A 26773-nucleotide genomic window follows, 5' to 3' on the forward strand; every position below is an offset into this window, starting at 1 on the left:
GCATTATTTATAACAGCCAAAAGAGTGGAATTCCAAATGTCCATCAACTGATGGATGAATTAAATTTGTATCCATACAATGGAATATTGTTCAGCCATAAAACAGAATGAAGTGCTGATGCATGTTATGACATGGATAAACCTTGAAAACATTATGCTAAATGAGAGAAGCCAACCACAAAAGGCAACATATATTGTATGATTTTATTTACTAAATGTTCAGAACAGGCAAATCTATAGAGACAGAAAATAGATTAGAGGTTGCCAGGGACTAGAGGAGGGAGGAATGGGGAGTGATTGCTAATAGGTAGAATTTCTTTTTGGGGTGGTAAAATGTCCCTAAAATTAGATAATGTTGATAATTACACAACATTGTGAATACACTGAATACTACTGAATTGTGCCTTTTAAAATGGTGAATTTTATGATATGAGAATTATTTCTCAATAAAGGTGTTATTTCAAAAAGCTTAGGTATGCCTGTCACAAAAATTCTGACACACACACCTTCCCCATTCTCAGGATGGCATTCCCACAGTAGGTCTTTTCCCAAAATATACAATTATAATACTGAAAGTGCTTTTTCAAATTCTGCCACCCTATTTCCCAGGAGAACATGCCTTCCTAGATAACAATTCTTGGTTAAAATCAAAGGCAGGCTGAGCGCGGTGGCTCATGCCTGTAATCCTAGCACTCTGGGAGGCCAAGGCAGACAGATTGCTCAAGGTCAGGAGTTTGAAACCAGCCTGAGCAGGAGCGAGACCCCATCTCTACTAAAAATAGAAATTAATTGGCCAACTAAAAATATATAGAAAAAATAGCGAGTATGATGGCACATGCCTGTAGTCGCAGGACTCGGGAGGCTGAGACAAAAGGATTACTAGAGCCCAGGAGTTTGAGGTTGCTGTGAGCTAGGCTGACGCCAAGGCACTCGAGCCTGGGCAAGAGTGAAACTCTGTCTCAAAAAAAAAAAAAAAAAAAAAAAATCAAAGGCAAAGGCACAGTAATTACATAAAATTTAATGACTGATGGTGGTAATATTAAAGTCAATATTAGGCATTCCCTATAAAAAGAACTCAGTTATTATTATTAGTTAACACTAATATTGAAACTAATAATGAGACTAGGGAACTATATCACCGATTAGTGCTTACAAGAGGTTAATGACTATTAGTGAAGATTGCCAAAATCAGAATATCGCAGAAAAACATTGAACCTAATTTTCATCTTTTCTGATTTCAAACCACCTTTTAACCAAAACTTACGTGGTGTAGTCATTTTTATGAGAATAGGAGTCACAATATCTTCCAATAGTTGTTTCTGCTCAAAAATGTCATTAATGGAAGCTTCTGTATGGGATTCCAACCACTCATTTTTTGCACGGCATGCATTGAGAACAGTGTTCTAGGGACAGAAATAGAAAATTTACTATTTATTTATTGAAAAATAAAACTTACCAGCATTGCCCAATAGAACTTTCCATGATGATTAAAATGTTCTAAATCTAAAAAAAAAAAAATGTTCTAAATCTGCATTGTCCAATATAGTAGTCATTAGATACATACAGCTATTGGGCACTAGAAAAGTAGCTAGTGTAAGTAACTGAATTTTAAATTTTATTTAATTTCAAATAATTCAAATTTAAATAGCCATATGTGGCTAGTGGCTACTATACTGGACAGTGCTGCTCTAACATTGGTGGAATGTGAGTATAATAAAACTCACCATCAGGAGTCATGAAGCTCCCTAATTCTTCATTTTCATTGAATTCGGTGACTAAAATCAGTGCTTGCAAAGGCTAGAAAAGAATAGGTACATGCAACTCAAAAGACAATGCTGATAGCTGATTCTCTCTCAAATGGTTCACAAAAGGAGGAAGTCAAGAAATGCAAGAAAATCTCCACCTTGCTGAAAATTTCTCAGTTTGCATTGTAAAACTATCTCATTGCACATGTGTGACAAACTTCTGATGTTTGATTTAAGATATTTACTGCTTTAAGACTATGGTTTGTCATAACAAAGAGAAATAAATATTACAGCATAGTTTACTGAAAAAAAGAAAAAAAAAGAGAAATAAATAAATTTGTGGTATGTCTTATCCATACTACTAAATAATAAGCAGCAGCATATGCAGAAGAATGTAGAAGGAAGTGGGTTTGGAAAGGTGTTCATAACAGTATTAAGAGTGAGAAAAAATAAAGAATAATATGTACAGTATGACCCCATTTTTACAAAAACAAAATCTCTCATAAAATTCCAAATATATTTATGTATGCATGTGAACATATAAGTGAAGGAAAAAACATGGTACAGTTATCACAAAATTATTATCAGAACCACAGGATAATAAGACTGGAGATGGAAAAGGGAAAACTATTAAGTTAGCTTTAGACATTTCAAATTTTTCCTAGCTATTACTATGTGTACACAATACTTTCTAGTTCTAATAACCAAAATTTTAAAAGTTGAAATTAAAAGACTTCTAGCAACTAGTTTGATAGAGTACTATTTCTTTGTGCCAGGAAAATTTTGTCATACAGAACTAATAACTTCAGTAGCATTTCTAATAGAATTTTGCCTCTATTTTGTTTGTTTCACAAGAGATTCTGTACAGTATTTTGCAAGACACAAGTGCAATGTGTAACTTATCAAGTTGTCAGACTTGGTGATGTCTTACAATTTTACCAATACCCAATTCTTTTTCATTTAAATTATAAGTTATAAGACATTCACAGAGCATCCTATACAGAAATGTATGAAGTAATTTAAAACCAAAACACATTTCTAATACCTTGAGTATTTTTTAATGTACATTCAAAACAATAAACTTGTCCAGAGGCAGTACTTAGATACAGTGCTTGGATATGTGGCAAGCTGGCTTTTCAATTAGCTATCTTTATATCTGTGTATCTTTTTTTCCATTCTGGAAAATTCGATACATCAAAAAAATATATATGTACTAAAATATATAATGTATATCTAAGTTTTGAAGCAAAATAATGAAATGGATATCAGTGGACCCCAGTACTCAACAGAAGAACCTGAACACTACCAGTACTACTAACAGAACTTCTGTGTTCCTCCCCTATCCCATCCCCCTGCTTGACTCCAAGAGATAACTATGATCTGTGCTTATTCCTTTGCTTTGCTTTTCAAATAGTTTTACCCCCTATGTAGGTATCCCTAAACAATAGTTTGATTTTGCTTGTTTTTGAGCTTTATAAAAATATATGTAGTCTTTGATGATTTTTTTCACACAATACTTCATTTCTAAGATTCATCCATGTTGTTGGATATGATACTTAGTACATCTCGGTGATACTCTTAAATATTATTTCATTTAATTTTGATCAGTCTATTCTTTATCAGTTGTTCATAAAGAAAGGAAGGGAGGGAGGGAGGAAGAAGAGGAGAAGTAAGGACCACCACCTACCTCTAGAGCAATAGTGTAGAAACTAAAATGTAAGATAAAATTCTCAGAAGACTTCAGAACAAACAATAATCACAAATACACTACCTTGTCTTCCTTAAGGAGCTTCCCTGGTGCCTTTTCTGTGTCAGTAATGGCTAAAGAGACCTTTGTGATATATTTTTTCAGAGCCAGCCTTGCATCTGAAAGAATGGACAGTATATCACATAATTATAAGACAAAAACCAAAAAATATGCTCAACTGTTTGTAATATACTATTATATATTCAGAGCTTTATAAAGACTGTGTGTAGGAGATTTGTTGTGGTTGCTTTCATTGAATTTCAGATAGATAACACTGAACTAGCACATCGCTTTGGGGCATTCAGTATGCTCCTAAAATTGTGCTAAAACTTTTTGAAGAACAAATAAAATATAAAAGATGACACCTGATCCCAAAGAGACTTTATTTTATTAAAATGTCTACTCTGGAGAAAGGAACAACAAAAGACATTTTTCAACAGACAAACTATCACTTGCTTTACTCTTCCTGATCCTCCAAAAAAATTCAAAAATAGCTTTCCCTTTTTTAAAAAAAAGTGTTTAAAATAATTCCATTCATTATAGGATACATAGTAATATTATCATAAAATTTACAAAACCTGTTTAAATAAAATTGTAGCACTTTTCTGAGAGAAATATAATCAAAGAGTCAAATAAGTAGAAGGGCTTACTGTATTCCTAGATAGGCCAGTCGAACATTGTAAATTATAGGTTTGTCCCAAATTAATTTAAAGGTCAATGTATTGACTGCTGTGTCACATTGCCACAAATTTCATGGCTTAAAACAAATTATCACAAATTTATCCTCTTACAGTTCTAGGGGCCACATGTCTGAAATTGGTTTCACTGAGCTAAAGTCAAGGTATTGGCAGGGCTGATTCCTTCTGGAGTCTCTGAGGGGAGAATCTGTTCCTTGCCTTTTTCAATTTGTAGGAGCTTCAATTTCTAATATTCTTTGGTATGTGGTCCCTTCCTCCATCTTCAAATATGCCATTCCAATCTCTGCTTCCATCATCAAATCACCTTCTCCTCTTCTGTGTCAAATCTCCCTCTGCCTCCCACTTAAAAGGACATTTGTTATTACATAGGTTCCACCTGGATAATCCAGGATAATCTCCCCAACACAAGATCCTTAATTTAAGAATCTGCAAAGTCCCTTTTGTCATATGAGGTAACATTCCCAGGTTCCAAGGATTAGGACCTAGATATCTTTAACAGCAATTATTCAGCCTACTAAAATCTGCCCTCTGCATCCCCCCCAAAAAAAATTTCACATCTATCCCACAAGCAAAATATATTCACCCCATCCCCAAATCCCCAAAAGTCTGGGCCCATTACAATATCAACTTATGTCCAAATTCTCATCTAAAGATCATAACTCAAAAGTCTCAAATCTCATAGTCTAAATCATCGAAACAAGGTATGGGTGAGACTCTGAGTATGATCCTTCCTGGGACAAAATTCCTCTCCATCTGTAGACCTGTGAAACTAGAAAACAAGTTATCTCCTTCCAAAATACAATGATGGGACAGGCATAGAATAACAGTTACAGACATTGTCATTCAAATGGGAAGAAGAAGAAAAGGAAGGAATGAGGAAGATAGGGAGAGAGGGAGGAAGAGAGGGAGGAAAGGAAAGAGTCACTAGTTTCAAGAAATTTTGAAATCCAGCAGAGCAAATTCCACTCAGTTTCAAGGCCTGAGAATAATCCTCTGTGGTTTGAGACTCTGTCCTCTAGTCCTGAGGCTTTGCCCTCTGGATCTGAGGTTCCATCCTCTTAATTCATCCTTCCTTTCTCATGAAAGGTATCATGTGTTTGTAGAATTTTGGCAGTCCAGCATCCTTTTTCATTTTGTCCTCTCTCTGTCCCTTTGTCCGAGCTGGCATTTCTGCTGGTACACCATTCTCAAAACCTGTGAGTCTCCCTGCATGTCCCAGAGATTGACTCCATTAGACAAGAGGCTTCTGCACAGGTCTTCTGCAGGTAATCTCATTTCTATTCCTGATGTCTGCTGGGATGGCTGGGGGGGGGGGCTCAATAAGTCACACACATAAGCTCTTCAGCACTGGCAAAAAGCTATCCAGTCACATCCTTGGCTTTCTCTCCAGAACACACTTTATTGACAGTGAATCTCTTCATTGTAGCATCTTTTACGGTCTGGATAGGCTGAGAATATCCCAAATCACCAAGCCCTGTTTCCCTTTTGCTTAACAGTTTTCCCTCAACTTCTCTCTCTCCTCTCGCATTTTACTGTAGGCAGCAAAAGAAACCAGGTCATGCCTGCATCACTTTGCTTGGAAATCTCTTCAGCTAAATATCCAAGTTCATCCTTACAAGTTCTGCTTTCCACATAATGGTAGGACACAATTCAGCTAAGCTTTCTGTCACTATGTAACAAGAATGTCTTACCTCAGTTTCCAGTAATATGTTCCTCATTTCCTTCTGAGCCTTCACCAGCAGCACTTTTGTCATTCATATTTCCACCAACATTTGTATGATAAATTACGTATTCTTTAACACATTATAGGCTCTCTCAACTGAACTCTTCATTTCCTTCTGAGTCCTTAATGGCAGCATGTTTTTAATGGCCTTATTTTCCCCAACAGAATGTTCAAAGAAATCTAAATTTTTTCTATCACGCACCTCAAAATTCTTCCAGCCATCTACCCTTCATCCAACTCCAGAACCACTTCCACATTTTTAGGTATTTGTTACAGCTGCAACCCAGTTCCAGGTCTGAAAATCTGTATTAGTTTCCTATGTCTGTTGTAACAAATTACTGCAAACTTGGTAGCTTAAAACAATTTATTCTTTTACAGTTTTGGAGGCCAGAAGTTCTAAATCAGTTTCACTGGCCGGGCGCTGTGGCTCACGCCTGTAATCCTAGCTCTTGGGAGGCCGAGGCGGGCGGATTGCTCAAGGTCAGGAGTTCAAAACCAGCCTGAGCAAGAGCGAGACCCCGTCTCTACTATAAATAGAAAGAAATTAATTGGCCAACTGATATATATATAAAAAATTAGCCGGGCATGGTGGCGCATGCCTGTAGTCCCAGCTACTCGGGAGGCTGAGGCAGGAGGATCGCTTGAGCCCAGGAGTTTGAGGTTGCTGTGAGCTAGGCTGACGCCACGGCACTCACTCTAGCCTGGACAACAAAGTCAGACTCTGTCTTAAAAAAAAAAAAAAAAAAAAAAAGTCACTAAATCAGTTTCACTGGACTAAAGTCAAGGTGTTGTCAGGGATGATTCCTTCTGGAGGTTATGAGGGGAAAATCTGTTCCTCGCCTTTTCCAGCTTCTAGTCATTGCCTGTATTCCTTGGCTTGTACTCCCCCGCCCCCCCCCCCATATCTTCAAAGCACATCACCTTCCCCTTTTTTGTGTCGAATATCCCTCTACTTTTCTCTTATAAAAACAGGTGTGATTATAAGAGAAAATTTATATTTAATGTAATGATTACAAATGGTTATATTTAGGACCCACCTGGATAATCAAGGATAATCTCCCCATCTCAAGATCATAAACTTACTATCTGCAAAGTCCTTTTTGCCATATAACATTCAAATGCTTCAGCAATTTTGACCTGGATATCTTTGGGGATATAGTCCAGCCTGCCACAGTTGGTGTACACACTCTCATGAAACTCCCAACAGGAATAGTTGAGAGACTTGATGAAATCACTAAAATTCAACTGTGCTATCTCTAGAACTTAACAATCTCTTTCAGCCTCATCTGCTTTTCTGTAAAGTAGACATAATAAAAGTAACTTACATAGTTGAATTCAGACCCATATCTGAAATAGTATTAATGATTATGAACCAGCTAACTGGTCTTCTTGCTTCCAACTCTTTCACAGCTTTAAACCCATCATTCGCATTGCAAGCAGAATTAATTTCCTAAACTGGAATCCAAGGTTTTGGTTTTGGCTACAATAGTTGGGTGACCTAGAATCATAGGTGGTTCCAGAATGTGAATACAGGATGGAGTTTAGGGGAGAAATTAGTTGGAAAAGGGGACTAAGGGACTTGTCATGAAACTGCATTTGCATAACAAGCACACTTTTTTACTGAGAGCACATATTTATTTTGGGTGACTTAGTGGAGAAAGGAGCTTATTGAAAGCATTTCCTTAATGCCACCATATCTTAACCACTCTAACCTTAATTTCTTATCTATAAAATTGAAGCATTATAGTACAGTCTTCATAAGAGTGTTGTGAGGATTACGGTGTATAGTATACAGTTTAATGCATAATGTAATATAATGTAGTATATAGTATATACTATATAGAGTAATACATATGATATAATGCAAAGTGTAGTATAACACATGCAAATATCTTGGCACAGTGCCTGGAACATAGTAAAGCACTGAATAAATTTATGTTACTCCTCAAAACTCTATAAATCACTTCCTACTGCCTACTGAATAAAATACAGATCCCTCCAAGATCTGTCTAGCTATAAGCTATGTTTCCAGCTTCACCCCCTCCAACATTCGTTCAAGACTCTATCTATTCTTCACCTCCTCTTCCTTCTGCCCCCAGATATTGACATGGCTCCCTCCTTCAGTGCTTGCAGGTCTCTGCTCAAGCATCACCTTATCAGAGAGCCCTCTCCTAATTTCCCTCTATAAAGTAACACACACACTTATTCACTTGCTGGCAACATCCTAAACCCCTTACCACTCTATTTTTCTCCATATCGCTCCACAGATTATATATATATACATATATTTAGATAGATACAATTATTTTCTGTGTCCCCCTACTAGAAAGTAAGCTCCATGAAGGTATTCTGTTTTGTGATGAATTGTAAATGTATTCTCAGCTTCGGAACAGTATTTAGAACATAATAGGCACTCAATATGTAGCTGTTGTATGAAGGTTAACACATACCTTCTTTGCTTATTATGTTTCCTCAATCTTAGATGCCCTCTCCACGTTGCCACCTACCAAAATTCTACTCATTCTTCAAGGCCCAATCAAATATACTTCTTCTGTGAAACATCCTAATTCCTCCAGGTAGAACTCATTGCTCTCTCAACTGTTTATCTTATAATTTTTATTATCTTGGTTTTTGCTTTTACCTCTAGATTGTAAGCTCCTTGAAGACAGGGCCTATGTTCTATCTTTTTATCATACAGCATGACACCTCACCATCTTATCTTTTTCATATATCTTGCCACCTTCCTCACCCCTCACCCACTCTCTGATAGCACCACATTGCCACCAAAGGAACCTATGTTAAAAGGGATAAGCACTCAATATTTGCTGAACTATTTGAGGAGAAGAACATTCCAAAACAAGAAAATACCAGTTGATGCTAGATTGTGTGAAATGGTATAGCTATTTATTGAGTAGATGTAAAACTGCCATACTTCAGAAGAAGAGTTGGTGAGGTAGTGAGTAAATTGTTTCTACGTAATTCTATTAATATGATTACAGTTGAATTTATTAGCTAGCAAAACATTAGTAAAGTATTCATTTTGAAGAAAATTGAAGAAGCTCATGCCACTCTGGCAAAAAGCAATAAAAAGTATCTCTGAGAAACCCAAGGTGATTGGTTAAGTGACACCTTTTAGTTCCAATGTGGTTCTTTATGATGTCACTGAACTTATTCCTGAATCACTATGACTGATGATGTTACAATTGTCATTAGTGTATATTTTCCTGGGTATATTTTGCTGACTGGCAAGATTATCTGAAATGCCTTGACTGAAGCACCATATTAACTAACAACTCAGGGCACTTTCTTCTCTGTCTCTGATCAATTTTTTAGCTAGAGATATTTTTTCCCAGTTGAGAAAGATGTCTAGTCAAGGACTGTTCCTGATTTTTTCTCTGTTGTTTATCTGCTTCTTCAGGGAGAGCTTCTGCATTTGTGATGGAACAACCTGGACAAAGGTTGGATGGGAGATTTTTCCAGAAGAAGTACACTATCTGAAAGTTAAACTTTCTCCATCTCATTGTCTCCCTTACCCTCTGGACAAGCTATGCTGCAACTTTGCTAATATGGATATATTTCAGGGGTTTTTACATCTCATTTATATTTTAGTACAAGCTCTCTCTTTAATCCTATCTGTTTTGTCTGTGCATTACCTGTGGATGAAATGGAAGAAACACCAAAAAAAGGTAAATTAGTGATGCAAATAATAACAGCTAAAAAATCTCAAAGAGTTTAGAACATAAGATAATCAGTCTCTTTAAGGGAAGGTACTATGTTTTATTCCTCTCTGTAACTTTCCCCTGTTCCCCATTCATCCCCAGCATCTAACACAGTGTCTTGCACATACTAGGTGCTCAATAATTGTGTATTGAATTAGAAGATCTTTATAATTATCTGGTCCAACCTGTAAAATATTATGGTATTTTTTAAAAAATCATCTAGTCCAATGCCTCTATTTCAAGTTACAAAACACTTTTAAAAAGTAGTGTGCTTCCTCTTGTATATTCCTGGATAGAGCTGGAACCCATTCTACTATGTGAAGTATCTCAAGAATGGAAAAACCAGCACCACATGTACTCACCAGCAAATTGGTATTAACGGATCAACATCTAAGTAGACATATAGAAGTAACTTCTATCAGGTGTCGGGAGGGTGGGAGGGGGGAGGAGAGGATGGGTATATACAACCAAACAAGTAAGATGTGCAACGTTTGGGGGATGGACAGGCTTGAAGCTCTTACTTGAGGGGGGAGAGGGGGATGGGCAATATATATAACCTTAACACTTGTACCCCCATAATACGCTAAAAAAAAAAGTAGTGTGCTTAGTTTGAATGTCACTATATAAAAAAGAAAAAAAAAATAGTAGTGTGCTACCATCAGTAAAATGTATAGGAAATGAGTTTATCTCTCTGTGCTCTTAGTTAAGTCATTTGATCTTTCTCAGCTGCTTCACCCCTAAAATGAAGGATGTGGAACAAGAGATCTCTTAGAACCCTTCCAGGTCTATCTAAGAAAGTTGGCATATATTTTTTAAATGGACTGTAAACTAATTTCTAATGTTAGGATAACTTCCTGGGAAATGGAACTTTTAAACTAATTTCCCACTGTGCCAATAGAGACACCATAGTTTGAGGCAGTCTTAAAAGCTCATTGACCAAACAAAGAAAAAACCTCAATGACCTTCATAACAAGTAGGTATTGTAAAATGTTTTCTTATTTTTTAAATGACTGTGCTTTTATGGTATTACACCATGAGGTTGTTTAGTAAAGGAAAACATTTTGCTAATATTCATATTTCTCCCAGCAGGGTGCTCTAACCATAGAATGCACTAATTATTTGCTGATTGTGATAATGATCTCCCTAATCTTATATGGGGCATATACAGAAGAACATTTCTTCTCCATTTATACATTTCTATAGTAATCCTTTTGTATAAATAACTGATGTGTGCTGTTTTAATAGAGTTTAAATTTATATATTTGGAACACAAATTTAATTTGAACTATAGTAAGATAAAATCTGTATCATTTGTTTTTCTCCTTTTAGCTGAAAAAACAAGTCTCCTTAGATGAGTTTAGTAATGATCTAGAAAGCCCATCCATCTATGACATTGACCAAATACTCTGCAGACTGGTGGCCACAACATCAATGATGACCAAGTACCTGAAACAGGTGTCTCACCATCCTTCTTCTAAGAAAATTAAGCACCGCAAATTAAAGAGGAAGAAGAGTGAAGAAGGAGCCAGAGGACACTAAACATATGCATAAGCAAATGTAGCTCAGTCAAATATAGACATTACAAAAGAAATCTATTGAGAGGACTCATCTAAGGATAAAAATGGTTCACTGGAAGCCTTTGTAATTTTTTTTTTTTTTTTTTTTTTGCCACAATCTTTACTGAAATTTTCCAAAGAAGTCTGGGTTGAAACGTTATTTCTATTCAACTAAAAAAGAATCCATACTTACCAAAGTACTGAGGAAAAGGCTATACACTATCACTGCTATGTGTTTAAGTATTTTGTTCTTTTTAATGTGTTAGATTACTAATCATTAACCAATCTGTAGAATAGAAGGTTAGTTCAGTGTTTCAATAAATCTCTGCTTTAAATAGTATCTGTGAATTTTATTTCCTTAGCAATTTTTATAACCACAGGAAGACTATTAATTCTCATCCCAGATTGCTAGAATAGCATGGAAATATTAAGGAATGATTAGTTTTTAAAAGTATAATTTTCCCCATTTTTCAGTGTAATAAATGATAAATTACCTATTTTTTTAATATTTCAGATTTTTTTGATAAGACACTTCAATTTTTTAAAGTATAGTTACCACATTTTCCAAAGAAAAACTAGAAGACAGGCCTGAGACTAGGACAGAAGATTTGATTAAAAATATCTTGAAAAAGCCCAGAAAAACATGCCATTATCTATAATATACCTGCCATCATTGTAGGGGAGGAAAACAACTTTTACAAACAATCCTTGAAACAGTAATAAATAACTCCCATTCCCACATTACCATAAATGTTTGTTCCATACCTTCAGAGTTCAGAACTGTCAACTAATTCTAACAGAACACTGATATATTTTTCTTTTAATGGTGGACTCTTGAAGACTTAAGTTCCCAAACCTCTAAAACCCAAAGAAACTAACCTCTAGTAATGGAATTTCCAGTAGTATGAAGGAGACTATCATGGTAAGGAGTCCTCAATCCCTTAAATCTCTCTACGTGACTCCTACTCTAATCACTAAAATGAGAAATGGAAGTGATGTACAATCTCGGTAAGTCTGAATTAAACAAATATTAAAGTTAAATTTTATGTTGAGTAATTTGTTTCCAACATTCCACAGCTATACTACCATGAAGCTCTAATCCTAATAACATCATTGATTTGGAAACACAATTACTAGTTTACTTTTTATAGTCTTCTTTTTAATATCACTAAGACATGTTATGTATAATTTCTCCAAGAACCTAAGTAGAAACACATGAATATTTTGGGAAAGAAAACCACTGAAACCTCACACCCATAAGCCCCAAGCCATTTCTTTTCAGAAAAGTTACAGCAAAATTGGTTCCTAGATTATGATTTTTAAGTACCATGATTCATTCATTCTTCAAAATGGATTATAAATTATGGAATGTGAATTTCACCTACAATTACTATTCATAGGGAATCAATTGAATTCTTTGCTATTGTTGTTTTCTTTTTTCTATAGATGTAATCATAAAATCAAAGAAATTGACATAAGAAAGATTGTTCCTAGAAAATATTTAGTACAAGTGGACAATTACCTATAAAAATAATCTACAAAGTATAACTCATCTCTTTCTTCTCAAATATGCCTCTCTCCTTTAATTTCCCTATTTCTATCAGTTCTCCTAGTCCCCTTCTCATTTTACTGATAAGCATCTTATTGCTACTAGTGAATCTTCCTAAAAATCACTTGTATCCTCTTCCTCTTCTGCATAAAAACTTTCATTGGTTCCCAGAATAAAATGAAAACACCTTAGCCTGGCATTTAAGAGTATAATCTGGCTACAATAAAAGAAGCAGCATTTTTCAAATGCTGAGCACATATGCTAAGTGCTTTACAACATCATATTTAATTCCTACAACAACTCTTGAAAGGTAGAAACTATTTTTATTGGCCCCCTTTTTCAGAAAAGGAAACTGGGGTATAGAGAATTTAAGTATTTTGCCAAGGTCATATAGGTTTCAAGTGCAGATACTAGTATTTAAATTCAATCTCAAGAGGCCATATACTTAACCCTTTTACTATTCCACCTATATTAAGCCTATATGTGGAAACTATGACTTGTGGTTCAGTAAATCAATCTTGTCACTGCCCCACAATATGCCACTTTCCTTCTCAGCTCTAAGATTTTGCTTATGTCCTTTCCCCTTCTATTGTGTATCCAAATTTCATCCATTATTCAAGGCCCAGGTCAAGCCCAACTGACTTCACGTTCTGACTTCATGTTTTCTGACTACCCTATAGTATGGACTGCCTATTCTGCCAATTTTAGCCCTTAAGTCATAGTCCTTCTGATACTGTTATATAACCGTTAAATGTGTCCATAGCTTATCATCCCCCACCTAACAAATGTCCAGAGGACAGGAATAACCAACTGTACCTATAGAAATAACCATGCTTTTATGGGAAGTCAATAAATGCTCATACGGGTGTTCAATAAATAGCCATGCTCATATGTGAATTCAATAAATGCTCATATGGGTGTTCAATAAATGCTTGCTAAAAACATGAATGCAGACAACCATCCAAAATGAATGCTGTGACTAGTTTTTTAACCAATGTTTGTATACATACATAGTTACACAGGTATGTTGTCCTAAAATCTATTTAAGCTATATTCTACAGAACTGTGGGAATGATGTAAGCAAAGTATTAGCAAAAGTCAAAACAGCACAGTTTTTTGAACTTTGTATTGAAATATAACATACATACAGAGAAGCACAAAAATTATGTGTACAGCTCAATGAATTTTCACAAATGAACGCACCTATGTAACCAGCAACCAGATCAAGAAAAGGAATATTACCTCCCAGAAGGACCTCCCATGCCATAAGAGTAACTACTATCCTGACTACTAACACCATAAATTAATTTTGCCTAACAAAATCATTTTTCAATTATTATTATAACCTTTTCTATCTGAGGAATCATATTTTAATTAATATTAATATTAAAATATATAATATAATATTATTTTAATAATATTCACAAACTTAATATTACTCAAATATGCTATTTTAAACATTTAAGGAAAGGTCCACTTTGCCTGGGTCTCTCAAAAAATGGCCTTGAGCATATATTGTACATATATTATTATAGAAAATTATTGGTGAAATTGTTAAAAGTTGGTAAACCAACAATCTTCCAATATGTACAGTTCCTATTAAGTACAATGTTTAAGGCCAATAGTAAAATAGAAAAAAATTGGTAGATTTCATATATCATTGCCAACTGTGATACAACTATTTGTATCTACAAATAAATCATCTTATTGGAAGGTAACACAGCTTATAGCCCACACGAGAAAAATCCATCACATCAGTCAGTTTACTAATAATTAGTGTACTTACCTGCCCAGTCCAGGAACTCAACACACTCAGTCTGGGAATACCGAGCAGCAACATCTCGAGCTCTTTCTTCCCGGAAGTTCAAAGCTTCTATGTCAACATCCAGTTCCACTAGTACTTTCAAAGTTTCCAAACGACCCCAGGCTGCAGCACAGTGTAAGAGTGTATACCCTAATAAACAGAATGAAGACGATCAGATCAAATAGATTACATTGTTTTAGGCTATTTTATGTATGAGAAGATTATAATGGTAATCAAGTATTGAAGAATAACTATGAACCAGGCACTATTCTAAATGCTTTATATATAGTAAACTTATTTAGTTTCATAAAACTACTATGATGTCAGAACTATTATAATCCTCATCTTACAAATCAGGAAACCAAAGTCCAGAGAGGTCAAGAAAATTGACCAAGGAACATAGCCAGTAAATGATGGGAGCAAGATACCAGCACAGACTGAGCTCTTCGACATCTAAGGAAAATAGCAATATCCCTGGCAGTCATCTACTTTGGAACACAACTGGACCTATAACTTTAAGGAATTTTCATCAAACTCTACTTACTCTAGCATTACTGTTAATATAATCATACAAATTAGTACAACTGTTATATACATATATATTCATATATATATATATATATATACACACACACACACACACACACATATACTTGTGTATATATATTCTCTTTGGAAAGAAATTATGACCTCTCAAATTAGAAAGTTATTTCTTAGACTTTCTGAGGTGATTACCATAAGGTATAATTGTAAAGGTGAAAAATATGGAAGGCATCTTTAAAATTTATCCAGATTCATTTTTAAAACATCAGGTCAAAGATCATTGTTTGAACTCACCCATAAGGATCACAAGGATATAAAGGCATACCTCATTTTATTGCACTTTGCTTTATGTGCTTCACGGATACTGTGTTTTTTACAAATTGAAGGTTTGTGGCAACCCTGCACTGAGTACATCTATTAGCACCATTTTTCCAACATCACATGCTCATTTTGTGTCATTGTGTTAGCATTTTTTAGCAATTAAGTATTTTAAAATTAAGGGATGTACACTTTTTAGACATAATGCTATTGTCCACATAACAGACTACAGTGGAGTATAAATGTAAGTTTTATATGCACTGGGAAACCAAAAAATTTGTGCGATTTGCTTTAATGAAATATTCACTATATTGCGATGATCTGGAACTGAACCTGCAATATATCCTGGTATCCCGTATTTAAGACTCCTTTAGGCCAGGCGCGGTGGTTCACACCTGTAATCCTAGCACTCTGGGAGGCTGAGGCGGGTGGATTGCTCGAGGTCAGGAGTTCGAAACCAGCCTGAGCAAGAGCAAGACCTCGTCTCTACTGTAAATAGAAAGAAATTGATTGGCCAACTAATATATATAGAAAAAATTAGCTGGGCATGGTGGCATGTGCCTATAGTCCCAGCTACTTGGGAGGCTGAGGCAGCAGGATTGCTTGAGCTCAGGAGTTTGAGGTTGCTGTGAGCTAGGCTGATGCCACGGCACTCACTCTAGCCTGGGCAACAAAGCGAGACTCTGTCTCAAAAATAAGACTCCTTTAACTGGCCACAGAGGTACATACTATACTACCACAAAAAGAGTTGAGCAAGAAAATGAACTAACACGTGTTGAGTAGGCATTTTGTGTGTACATTAATCCTTCCACTCACCCTATGAGGTAAATTGTATCATCCCCATTAAAGTATACAAGGGGAAGTGAAAGTCAGAGAAGCTATACCTTTCCCAATGCCACACTGGTAGTAAGTCATCAAAGCAAGAGTCAAACCCAGGTCTGTTGCCAGATAGAGGATCTATAAGGAGCAGGAAACACCACCCAAATGTTTGCCTCTAGCTAGAGTAGGGAAACAGAAGAGAGAATAATGATTTTACTTACCTTTCAGAAATCTTTCCTCAGCTCCCTATTTGCCACATCCTACAATCCCGGGCCTATCTTAGACCAAGTTATGAACTATCATAACCAGAAGGGATAATAAAAGGCTAAAAAAGAATCAAAGCTCTAGTCTGGGCAATAGCAACACACCATCTCTACAAAAAAAAAAAAAAAAAATTAGCCAGGTATGATGGTGTACACCACAGTCTCAGCTCAGGCAGGGTGGGAAACCTGAAGCCCTGGGGCCACATATGGCCCTCTGGATGCTTGAGTGTGGCCTTTTGATTGAATCCAAATCCAAGTTTGGATTTGGTTGAGGTGCTGCATTTGGGGATCTGGAGGGCCACATGTGGCCTTGAGGCCACAGGTTCTCCACCTCTAGAGGAGTTTGAGGTTGCAGTGAGCTATGATGATGGCACTGCACTCTGGCCCAGGCAACAGAACAAGACCCTGTCTCAGAAAAAAAAAAGAATCAAAGGGAACATAAAGTGAACTACTTTAGGATCAGCCAAAATTGGAATTGCCTCCCCTTTTGGACAAACTTTTTTTTACATATCACAACAAGCAAGAAATTGTAACACTAAAAAACAGAGACTGGCCCAGGAATTTTATTATTCCTTTATTCCCTACTGTCTTAGATCATTTGTGCTGCAAATATCACACACTAAGTAATTTATAAAGAACTGAAATTTATTTCTCACAGTTCTAGGGTCTGGGAAGTCTAAGACCGATCAAGGTGCTGGCATCTTGTGTGGGCCTTCTTGCTGCATCCTCACATGGCAGAAGGCAGAAGGGCAAGAGAGGGCAAACCCACTCCCACAAGCCCTTTTTATAGTGGCATTAATCCATTTATGAGAGCAAGCCCTCATGACCTAAACACCTTCCAAAGGGCCCCACCTACCAGGTGTTGCATTGGAGACTATGTTTTAAGCACACAAGTTTGGGGGAACATATTCAGACTATAGTACCTATAAAATGGGAGGCCAAGAAATACTCAAATACCACCCTCTTATTCCTGCCTTCTGCTTGAAGATGGAATTCTTCAATCAACTGAACAGTCCAGGGCCCCTGATTTTCTGGGGGAGGAAGACATTATCTACAGACAAAACACTGCTAGCATGACCAGCAGGCAGGTGTTCTGGATCCTCATATTGCTTTCCTCAAGGCCGAAGTTACAGGCCAATGGTAACCTCTAAATAAAATATTCTTAAATTCATTTAAGACACCGAAGGGAGGTGTGTGTGGGGGGGTGTTTGTTTTTTAATATAAGAATTTAAAAATAAAAAGATTTCTAAATAGTATTTTACCAAGGAATTTGCAACTTTCACATGCTTTTTCCCTTGTTGGAGACAGTCCATTTTCTAGTAAGAAATGCACAGCACTTTATAGTACATTAACCCCACCACCTTTCCAAGAGAAGGAAAACATCTAAATGAGATGATTTCAGAAAGCATCCAGACAAGAAGGGGATTTTTCCTAAAGTTCTCCCAAAAGACTGGCAAGGAGCATCAGGTCCCAGGAGAGGGAATCAGAAGGCTGCATGTTGGAAACCCCCACAGGAAGAAAGGGACCATAAACGGAACTGGGAATGATTGAGGTAGCTTCTAAGAGGAAAAAAAAGTTTCTTCATGGAAGATTACTGGTTACTAAATACAGAGTCTATTGAGCAGTTCATAGCAAGCCTAAAGATTAGACAAGAAGAAAAGAAATCTTTTTGCCTGCACAGGGACTGTGCTGTGTACTTCACAAGTATCAATTCATTTAAACCTCACAGTGATCCTATGGCACAGATACTATTAAGTAGTATTGTTCTCAATTATGTATAAGGAATTGAAGCACAAAGATAAGTACTTTTCTCAAGGTTGCCATTAATAAAAACTAATGAATGTGCCAATGATAAGGTCAAATGCAAGAACTGAAATAGTGATAGGAACAAGTAATAGGCCATGAAGCAAAACACTCACCTATCTAGAACATTTCTCAATCTGCCTACACCAGCAATACCAGACTCCTCAAATTCCCCAAATCATGTTGTTTCATGCCTCCATAACTTTGCATATGCTGTTTTTCTCTGCCTGGAATAGTAATTACAGTAGTGGAATAAAATAATACCAGTTCACATTTTATATTTACTTTGTCTTTATACTGGTATTTTATAAAACTGGGTTTGGAATTCTTTTTTTAATTAGTGAAATTATTTAATACATTTCAAATAAAAATTAAGGATTAAAAAAGCAAACACTTTAAAATAAATAAAACATAATTAATCATAAAAATTGCAAATGAAATATTATCTGATCTCTTTTTTTAATGTGTTAATAGTATTGCCAAGATATTTTTATACAAATTTTTTCAGTTACTGAAGTTTTCCTGATTCAAGTTAATTGGAGGTATAATGAAAAGAAAATATTTTCTTTCAAATTATCCCATCTCTAATTTGAAAAAGAGATATCTCTTTGAATAGAGATAAGAGATATCTCTTTTTGCTTTTTAACTAGATATCTCTTTGAATGGAGAAAGAGATATCTCTTTTTGCTTTTTACCTAGCACAACAGTCTTTTTTTTTTAGAGTAAGCTATACTTTTTCTTCCCACAGAAAACACTGTTGGTTCACATTTGTCTTTTTTAGTTACCACATGAAAAGAAGGAGATTCCACAACAGTTTCCTGACCAATCTCAAACCATAGGGTTCACATTCTACTTGTTTGGGAGGTCTTTGAACTTCAGTATTTTTGTTACAACAGAAATTCTGCAATATCACAATATAGATCATCTAAACTTGTAGACTTCAGTTTGCCTTTTTGTATACATTGAGCAATTAAATCAATGATATTGTTCTCAACCCATAAATGATTAAAATTTCATATTTTTTAGAATATCAAATAATATTATTAAAATAACAGTATTTCAGGCATAAAGTATTTCTGTTACTTAACACAGGGGGTATGGGTCAGTATCCCAGAATATCAGAAACCTATAACAGTAACACCGGACACTGTGATCATCACGCCTGCCATGCCCCACCCGTCAACTCTCCTTCTTTGCTAGGCATTCAAAATTTCAAGACTCAGGACAAATACTGCCCTCCTATGAAACCATCCCCTGAGCATGCCCAACATCTCCAGGCAAAGTTGGCTTACCTCTACTCTGAGCTAACACTGTACCTTATCTCACCATATAGTAATTATTTGTTCACACATCTGCTTTCTGCTAAACCACAAACTCCTCAAAGAGAATTGATTTTATCTTTATATCCCCAGTTTTCAGCACAATGCTTGGCTGTTCCTCTACCCTTAATAAAAGGTTTGCTGAACGAGTAAAAAGACACAATTTAAAATGGTAATTAGTTCTAATAATGCCTTTCAAGTATAGCCAGATTTGGTCACCAAAGCCTTGCCAGAATCAGAGGGAGTACCATCATGAATGAACTGCAAACTGCAGAGGCCTGTCTTTGGCTCAATCAGAAAACAAGACACTTCCCAATAGGCCAAAGTCAGTAGTGTAGAGAGCTGAGACTATAAGAACAGTTTCATCTTCCTCCGTTTGGATCAAAGTGTCCAATTCTCCAAAACTAATATTTTAAAGGAAAGGGAACCCTGAATATGAACATGATTCATCAATCACCTTGAAAATAATTTTCCTTCCTTTTTGTTTCTGAGTATTATCCACAAATAAATGGCATACATCTTCTTACTTTATAGAGACATCTGAAGTTTTTTATTTCAGCATATTATAGGGGTACAAATGTTAAGGTTACATTTATTGCCCATGTCCCCCCTTCCCCCTCAAGTCAGAGCTTCAAGCATAACCATCACCCAGATGTTGCACATCTCACTCATTATGTTTGTATATACCCATCTCCTCCTCCCCCCTCCCACCTGCCCGACACCAGATAAATGTTATTCCTATGTTCACTTAGGAGTTGATCTGTTAATACCAATTTGCTCGTGAGTACATGTGGTGCTTGTTTTTCCATTCTTGAGATACTTCCCTTAGTAGAATGGGTCACAGCTCTATAAAGGAAAATACAAGAGGTGCTATATCACCATTGTTTCTTAAAGCTGAATAGTACTCCATGGTATACATATACCATATTTTATTAATCCACTCATGTATTGATGGGCACTTGGGTTGTTTCCACAACTTTGCAATTGTGAATTGTACTGCTATAAACATTCAAGTGCAGGTGTCTTTTTCGTAAAGCGACTTTTGTTCTTTTGGGTAGATGCCCAGTAGTGGAATTGCTGGATCAAATGGTAGATCTACTTGTATTGCTTTAAGGTATCTCCATATTGTTTTCCACAGAAGTTGAACTAGTTTGCAGTCCCACCAGCAGTGTAGGACTGTTCCTATCTCTCCACATCTACACAAAAATTTATTGTTCTGGGGACTCATCTAAATTTTTTAATTTTGGCCAATTGTTTCTTATACCCCAATAGATCACTAGTGTTCTAGTTGCTGGTTGAAAGTATTCCATTCTGATGCCTGAATAACAGCAGTCTTTCCTTAATTCATAGAAAATATCATTATATAAAATTTTCTCAATTTTAAAGTTTTTTCGCATAATATTTTTCTTAAAATCTTGCTGAGTCTCATTAGTAAATGACCTAAAACTTAAATTATAAACATAAAAGTTCAGATATAGTTAATTATGCTTAAATTGTCAACTTAATTTTTTTGCGTTTATTGTTGTGATTGTTTTTTATTCAAAATAAAGTCATTGATAGCATCAAAAATGTCGAATATCAAATTTTCTACTATATATTTGGGTTTTTTGATTTTCTTATTGATATACAAGTGTGGTGCTATTAATACGGTCTGGAGATGTCAAAGCCTCTTCACCTTGTATCTCTCAGAGCACCGATCTACATTTAAGAGAGGATCTGGTTCTCAACTTTGCATGTTTAAGAACTTGATTTGATCCATTCTTCCAGGGGAACAAGCTCATGAGAATTGAATCATACCAATCAAACAAGAAATTGACAGGTAAACCTTAATGTAATTGATTATTTTACAATGATTGAAAAAAAAATCACTGCCAAGTTGACTGGTAGAAGTCAGTTGACCAGTTCATTCATACTTTCCACTGTAAAATCATCTTCATGGAATGCCAAATCTTTATTTTATATAATGCCCAGAATAATGCTTAATTCATTTCCTTCCCTGTAAGAAAGTCTACATGGGAAACTAACAGCATCAGAAGATTTAACTGAAGAGATTTCTGTATTGGTTTTCTTTCCTGCTGAAACAAATTACCACAAATTTAACAACTAAAAACAACACCCATGTATTATTTCATGCAGGGGTGGGGAACCTGCAGCAGCCCTAGGGCCACATGCAGCCTTCTAGGTCCTTAAGCTCAGCCTTTTGACAGAATCCACATTTTACACAACAAATTTTATTCAAATGGGTTCAGCAGAGAAAGATGAAGCTTTTCTTGCCTCCTTTGGTGATTAAAAAAGAACAACCTTAAAATCAGAAGGCCACAGGTTCCCCACCAGTGGGAGACTCTGGGGGGAAATCTGCTTCTAATACCATTCAGGTTGGAGGCAGAATTCAGTTTCTTCAGGTCGGAGGGCTGAGGTTGCTGATTCTTTGCTGGCTGTCAGCCAGGAGGCTTCCTTCAACTCCTTAAACCTACCTGCATTCCTACTCACATTGTCCCCTCTGGCTTCAAAGAAGCAACCACATGTCAAGTACTTCTCACGCTTCAAACCTCTCTAACAACTTCTGCCAAATCTCTTCTAACCCCAGCTGGACAAAATCCTCTGCTTTTAAGGGTTTATGAGATCAGTTTGGGACCCCCTAAAATAATCCAGGCTAATCTGTTTTAACGTTCCTAATCTTAATTATATCTGCAAAGTCCCTTTGCCATATAATGTAACACATTTACAGGTACTAGGGATTAGGACATGGTCATCTTTAGAGGGCTAGTCTTCCTACCAGAGACCACCCATTAGCCTCTTCCAAATGCAAACTACATTTACCCCACCCAAGGTCCCAAAGGTCTCATCACAGACAGTGTCAACTCAAAGTCCAAAATCTCATGTAAATGTCATCAACTCAAAAGTCCCAAATCTCATCATCAAGATCATCTAAATCATGTGATGAGACTGTGGGTATAATCCATTAAGTACTACAGCACAATTCCTCTCTATCCTTGGATATATGAAATTAAAGAAACAAGTTATCTACTCCCAACATACAATGGGATAGGCATAAGATATAGGTATGGACATTCTGGCTCAAACAGGGGGAAAATGAAAGGTAAAATATACTCACTGATCCAAAGCAGTTCTGAAATTGAGCCAGGTAAACTCCTTTAGGTTTCACAGCCTGAGAATAAGGCTTTGAGACCTAAATAAAGGTTTCACCTCTGCCCTCTGGGTTCTTGGCTTCACCCTCTAGGCTTTCAGTCCTCTGAGCTGTCCTTTCTTCTTCATGAAAGGTAGCATGTGTTTGCAGCTGAATGGTTTATCAGCCTACTTCCTAACAATAGAATTTTGGGGGTCCAACAGTCTTCCTTCATTTTTTATGCTCTCTTTCCCTTTCAGTTCAAGCTGGCAGTGTTTCTGCTATTATAAAATTCTCAATGACTCTGTAGGTCTCCTGTAGGTGTGTCAGGGATTTGATTCATCCACTTAGACCAAAGCTGGGTCCACAAATCCTTTTGATATAATCCCTGCTTCATTTTTAACTTCTGTTGAGATGGCTATGGGATAAGGCTCTTAAGCTTTCCAGAGGCTCCCCAGTTTGATTAAAGGGATACCCTCAGCAATGTCCTTAATCTCTTGTCTCTAAATACTCTGAACTTTTGATCTTTCCATCATGCCAACAAGAAGTTGTAGAGTCACACACTCAGGTTTTCTCTAGAGCATGCTTTTCTTTCAGTGAATATCTTAATTTTAATGTCTTTGCCATCAGGATGGGCTTAGAATTTCCCAAACTATCAAGTTCCTTTTTCAAGTTATCTCTTTCCTCTAGAATTTTACTATATGCAGCAAGAAGAAACCAGGATGCACCTTCAACATTTAGTTTGGGAATTTCTCTAAATGAGAAGATTTCATGGTGAGCATAAAATCAGAATGAAGAAATAGATTATCTCAGAGTATATCATCAAGTAAACCTATCCCCACACACTGGGAAATACCTACCAAAAGGATGGCAATATTCATGTCAACTAGTCAGAATACCACCTCCTCACTTGAATAGTGCTAGGAGCATGCTGTCAAATATTGATTTGGGGCTTTCTTTTTCCTTTATATACAATGGTTTTTAGATATTACTATTATCCCCATTTTTATAGATGAATAAACCATAACACAGAAAGGTTATATAATTTGCCCAAGTCACACAGCCAAGTTAGTAGAAGAGCTGGGATTTGAAGCCAGGCAGGGTGGCTCTAAAATCTATGCTCTTAACCAATCTATTATAGGATCCTTTTGTAATTTGCTTTTTATCTCAATGTTATGTTTTTGAGTGGTATCCATTTTAATACCTAAAGGGCTAATTCATTGCTTTTAATTATTGTGTAATATTCCATAATATGACAGCTCATAATGCATTTATTTACCACCTATTGATTTACATTCTTTCCAATTATTCACTATTATAAGCAATACTTGAATAATCATCAACATATGTGAAAGTTTCCTAAAGATATATATCTAGAAATGGAATTCTGGATCATTGTGTATATCCATTTGCAACTTCATATAAATGTTCTTAAACATCATTGCACCAATTTACACTCCCTCCAGTAAAGGAATTTCTATTTCCTATATCTTCACCAATACTTAATGCTGTCAAGTATTTAAGTTTTTGCCAATCTGATGACTAGTGGTAGCTGATTGTTTAAATTTCCATTTTAATTGTGAAGTTGAGCATATTTTCATACATTTATTGGCCATGAGAGTTCCTCTTCCATGAATTGTTCCTATCCTTCATCTATTTTTCTATAGAGTTGAATTTTTCTCATTGATAAGTACACTGTCTTTACACAGATAAATCCTTTGTAAGTTGAGAAGATAATGCAAATATCTTCTCCTACTCTGTGACTTATTTTGTCACTTGTTTATGGTATATTTTGTGTGTAATTTTTAATCTTTATGCATATCAATCTTTTCCCTTGGTGGTTGTATCCTTTATGTCTTCTTTTAAGAAATCCTGTAATAGGTCAAGAATATAACTTCTATATTTATTTTTTGGAAAGTTTAAAATTCTTGCTATTCACATTCATATCTTACAAGCACCCATAATTGATTTTTATGCAAGGTATGAAGTAGGTATCTAATTATAATTTTTATTTATTTAATTATTTATTTTTGTAGAGACAGGGTCTTATTATGTTGCCTATGCTGGTCTTGAACTCCTAACCTCAAGCAATCCTTCCACCTTGACCTCCCAAAACAGGCAGTGAGCCACTGAGCTCAGCTTAATTTTACTTTTTTTCCAGTTGAATAAACCAACATTCTCAGATATCACATACTAAATAGTTCATCATCTTCCCCACTGAAATGTAGGGTCAGCTTCTTGGTTTGCATTAAAAAAAAAAAAATCTTCTGGGATATTAACTAGATTGATAAATTAATTTGTAAGAATTGATATATTTATGATATTTACTTTCACCACCTGAAATATATACATACGTTGGGTCTTCTTTGATGTAATTCAATAAAGTTTTGCATTTTTGCCATTAATGTCTTGAAATTCCTTCGTCAGATTTATTCCTAGATTCTTTATCATTTTGTTACAAACAAGAACTTTATTTCAACTACATTCTCTAATTGAATAGTGATGATATATAGAAAACTACTGATTTGGAATATTGGTCTTATGTTCATATTCTTGCTAAACTCTATTAGTACTAACAGTAGATTCCCTTAAATTTAAGTCTATGTGCCTGTGGATAACAAGAGTTTTGTTTCATCTACTCTAATCCTTATATTGAGTAGTGGGCTGGGAAATGTGTAACAACCAGTTCACTGGAGGGAAAAGCCCTGATTTGTACCATTAGCCAACTACCATGATGAATAACCCGGCACAGTCAATTTTAAGCTACCAACATGACATCAACCAATTCACAAACCCCCTGAAAACTTAACAATCAGCTCTCCAGAGGTGGCTGTAGCACAGTACTGTTACTGTTTCTAGTTTCCTTGTCTTAACTGCACTTACTCAGACCTCCATTATAATGATGACTGGAAACCATGATAGTGAATATCATAGTCTTATTTCTGATTTTGAAGAACACTTCTGCAAATTCAGTATTAGGTAAGTTTGCTTCAGGTTTTTGATAGACACCCTTAAGAAGTTTTCTTCTCTCTGGGAGGCCGAGGCAGGCAGATTGCTCAAGGTCAGGAGTTTAAAACCAGCCTGAGCAAGAGCGAGACCCCGTCTCTACTATAAATAGAAAGAAATTAATTGGCCAACTGATATATATATAAAAAATTAGCCGGGCATGGTGGCACATGCCTGTAGTCCCAGCTACTCGGGAGGCTGAGGCAGAAGGATCACTCGAGCCCAGGAGTTTGAGGTTGCTGTGAGCTAGGCTGACGCCACGGCACTCACTCTAGCCTGGGCAACAAAGCGAGACTCTGTCTCAAAAAAAAAAAAAAGAAGTTTTCTTCTTTTCCTATTTCCCTAAGAGCTTTCATCATGAATGACTGCTATATTTTTTTCAAGTGACTTTTCTATATCTATTGACATGATTATGTTTTGCTTATTTAATCTTTTAATATAGTGAATTACATTAATTTTTTTCTAATGTTAAAACCATCCTTTCATTCATGGGATAAGCCCAACCTTGTCCAATAAATTTTGTCTGTATGATGAAAGTGATTTTATTTACTTATTTATTTTTAATTGAAAAATAAAAATTTCATATATTTACCATGTATAATGTTTTGAAATACACATGCATCGTGGAATGGCTAGTTGAGCTAATTAAAATATGCATTACCTCACAGACTTATTTTTTTGTAGTGAGAACACTTAAAATCTACTCTCCAATAAACTTTTATTTTTTTTATTTATTTTTTTGAGACAGTCTCACTCTGTTGCCCGGGCTAAAGAGCCATGGCATCAGCCTAGCTCACAGCAACCTTAAATTCCTGGGCTCAAGTAATCCTCCTGCTTCAGCCTCACGAGTAGCTGGGACCACAGGCACATGCCACCATGCCTGGCTAATTTTTTCTATATATTTTTAGTTGGTCAATTAATTTCTTTCTATTTTTAGTAGAGATGGGGTGTTGCTCTTGCTCAGGCTGGTTTCAAAGTCCTTACCTTGAGCGATCCACCACCTTAGCCTCCCAGAGTGCTAGGATTACAGGCGTG

At 35.9% G+C, this 26773-nt stretch overlaps 2 protein-coding genes across 3 annotated transcripts in view; one reads left to right on the forward strand and one right to left on the reverse strand.

The window, feature by feature from the left end:
- ANKRD45 (ankyrin repeat domain 45) overlaps nt 1-26773 on the reverse strand; it is a 43823-nt gene that overhangs the window by 5222 nt on the left and 11828 nt on the right. For both annotated transcript variants that reach the window (XM_012765104.2, XM_012765106.3), the window contains 3 exons: nt 14523-14690; nt 3516-3610; nt 1264-1402 (listed from right to left, as the gene is read on the reverse strand). In XM_012765104.2, coding sequence (XP_012620558.1) covers nt 1264-1402; nt 3516-3610; nt 14523-14690 — 402 coding nt within the window. The remainder of the gene's footprint in view (nt 1-1263; nt 1403-3515; nt 3611-14522; nt 14691-26773) is intronic.
- Nucleotides 9275-11389, forward strand: TEX50 (testis expressed 50). The gene is made up of 2 exons (XM_012765110.3): nt 9275-9598; nt 10961-11389. Exons 1-2 carry the CDS (start codon nt 9275-9277, stop codon nt 11168-11170), a joined length of 534 nt encoding a protein of 177 aa, XP_012620564.2. The 3' UTR covers nt 11171-11389.

Source organism: Microcebus murinus, chromosome 2 (assembly GCF_040939455.1).
Source record: "Microcebus murinus isolate Inina chromosome 2, M.murinus_Inina_mat1.0, whole genome shotgun sequence".
In the NCBI taxonomy this organism is placed as follows: Eukaryota; Metazoa; Chordata; class Mammalia; order Primates; family Cheirogaleidae; genus Microcebus; species Microcebus murinus.

Bases quoted from the DNA above. Each gene is read 5' to 3' on its own strand.
- TEX50 (XM_012765110.3), top strand. From the start codon at position 9,275: ATGTCTAGTCAAGGACTGTTCCTGATTTTTTCTCTGTTGTTTATCTGC. The intron at 9,599-10,960 runs GTAAATTAGTGA...TTCTCCTTTTAG, and splicing joins GGAAGAAACACCAAAAAAAG to CTGAAAAAACAAGTCTCCTT.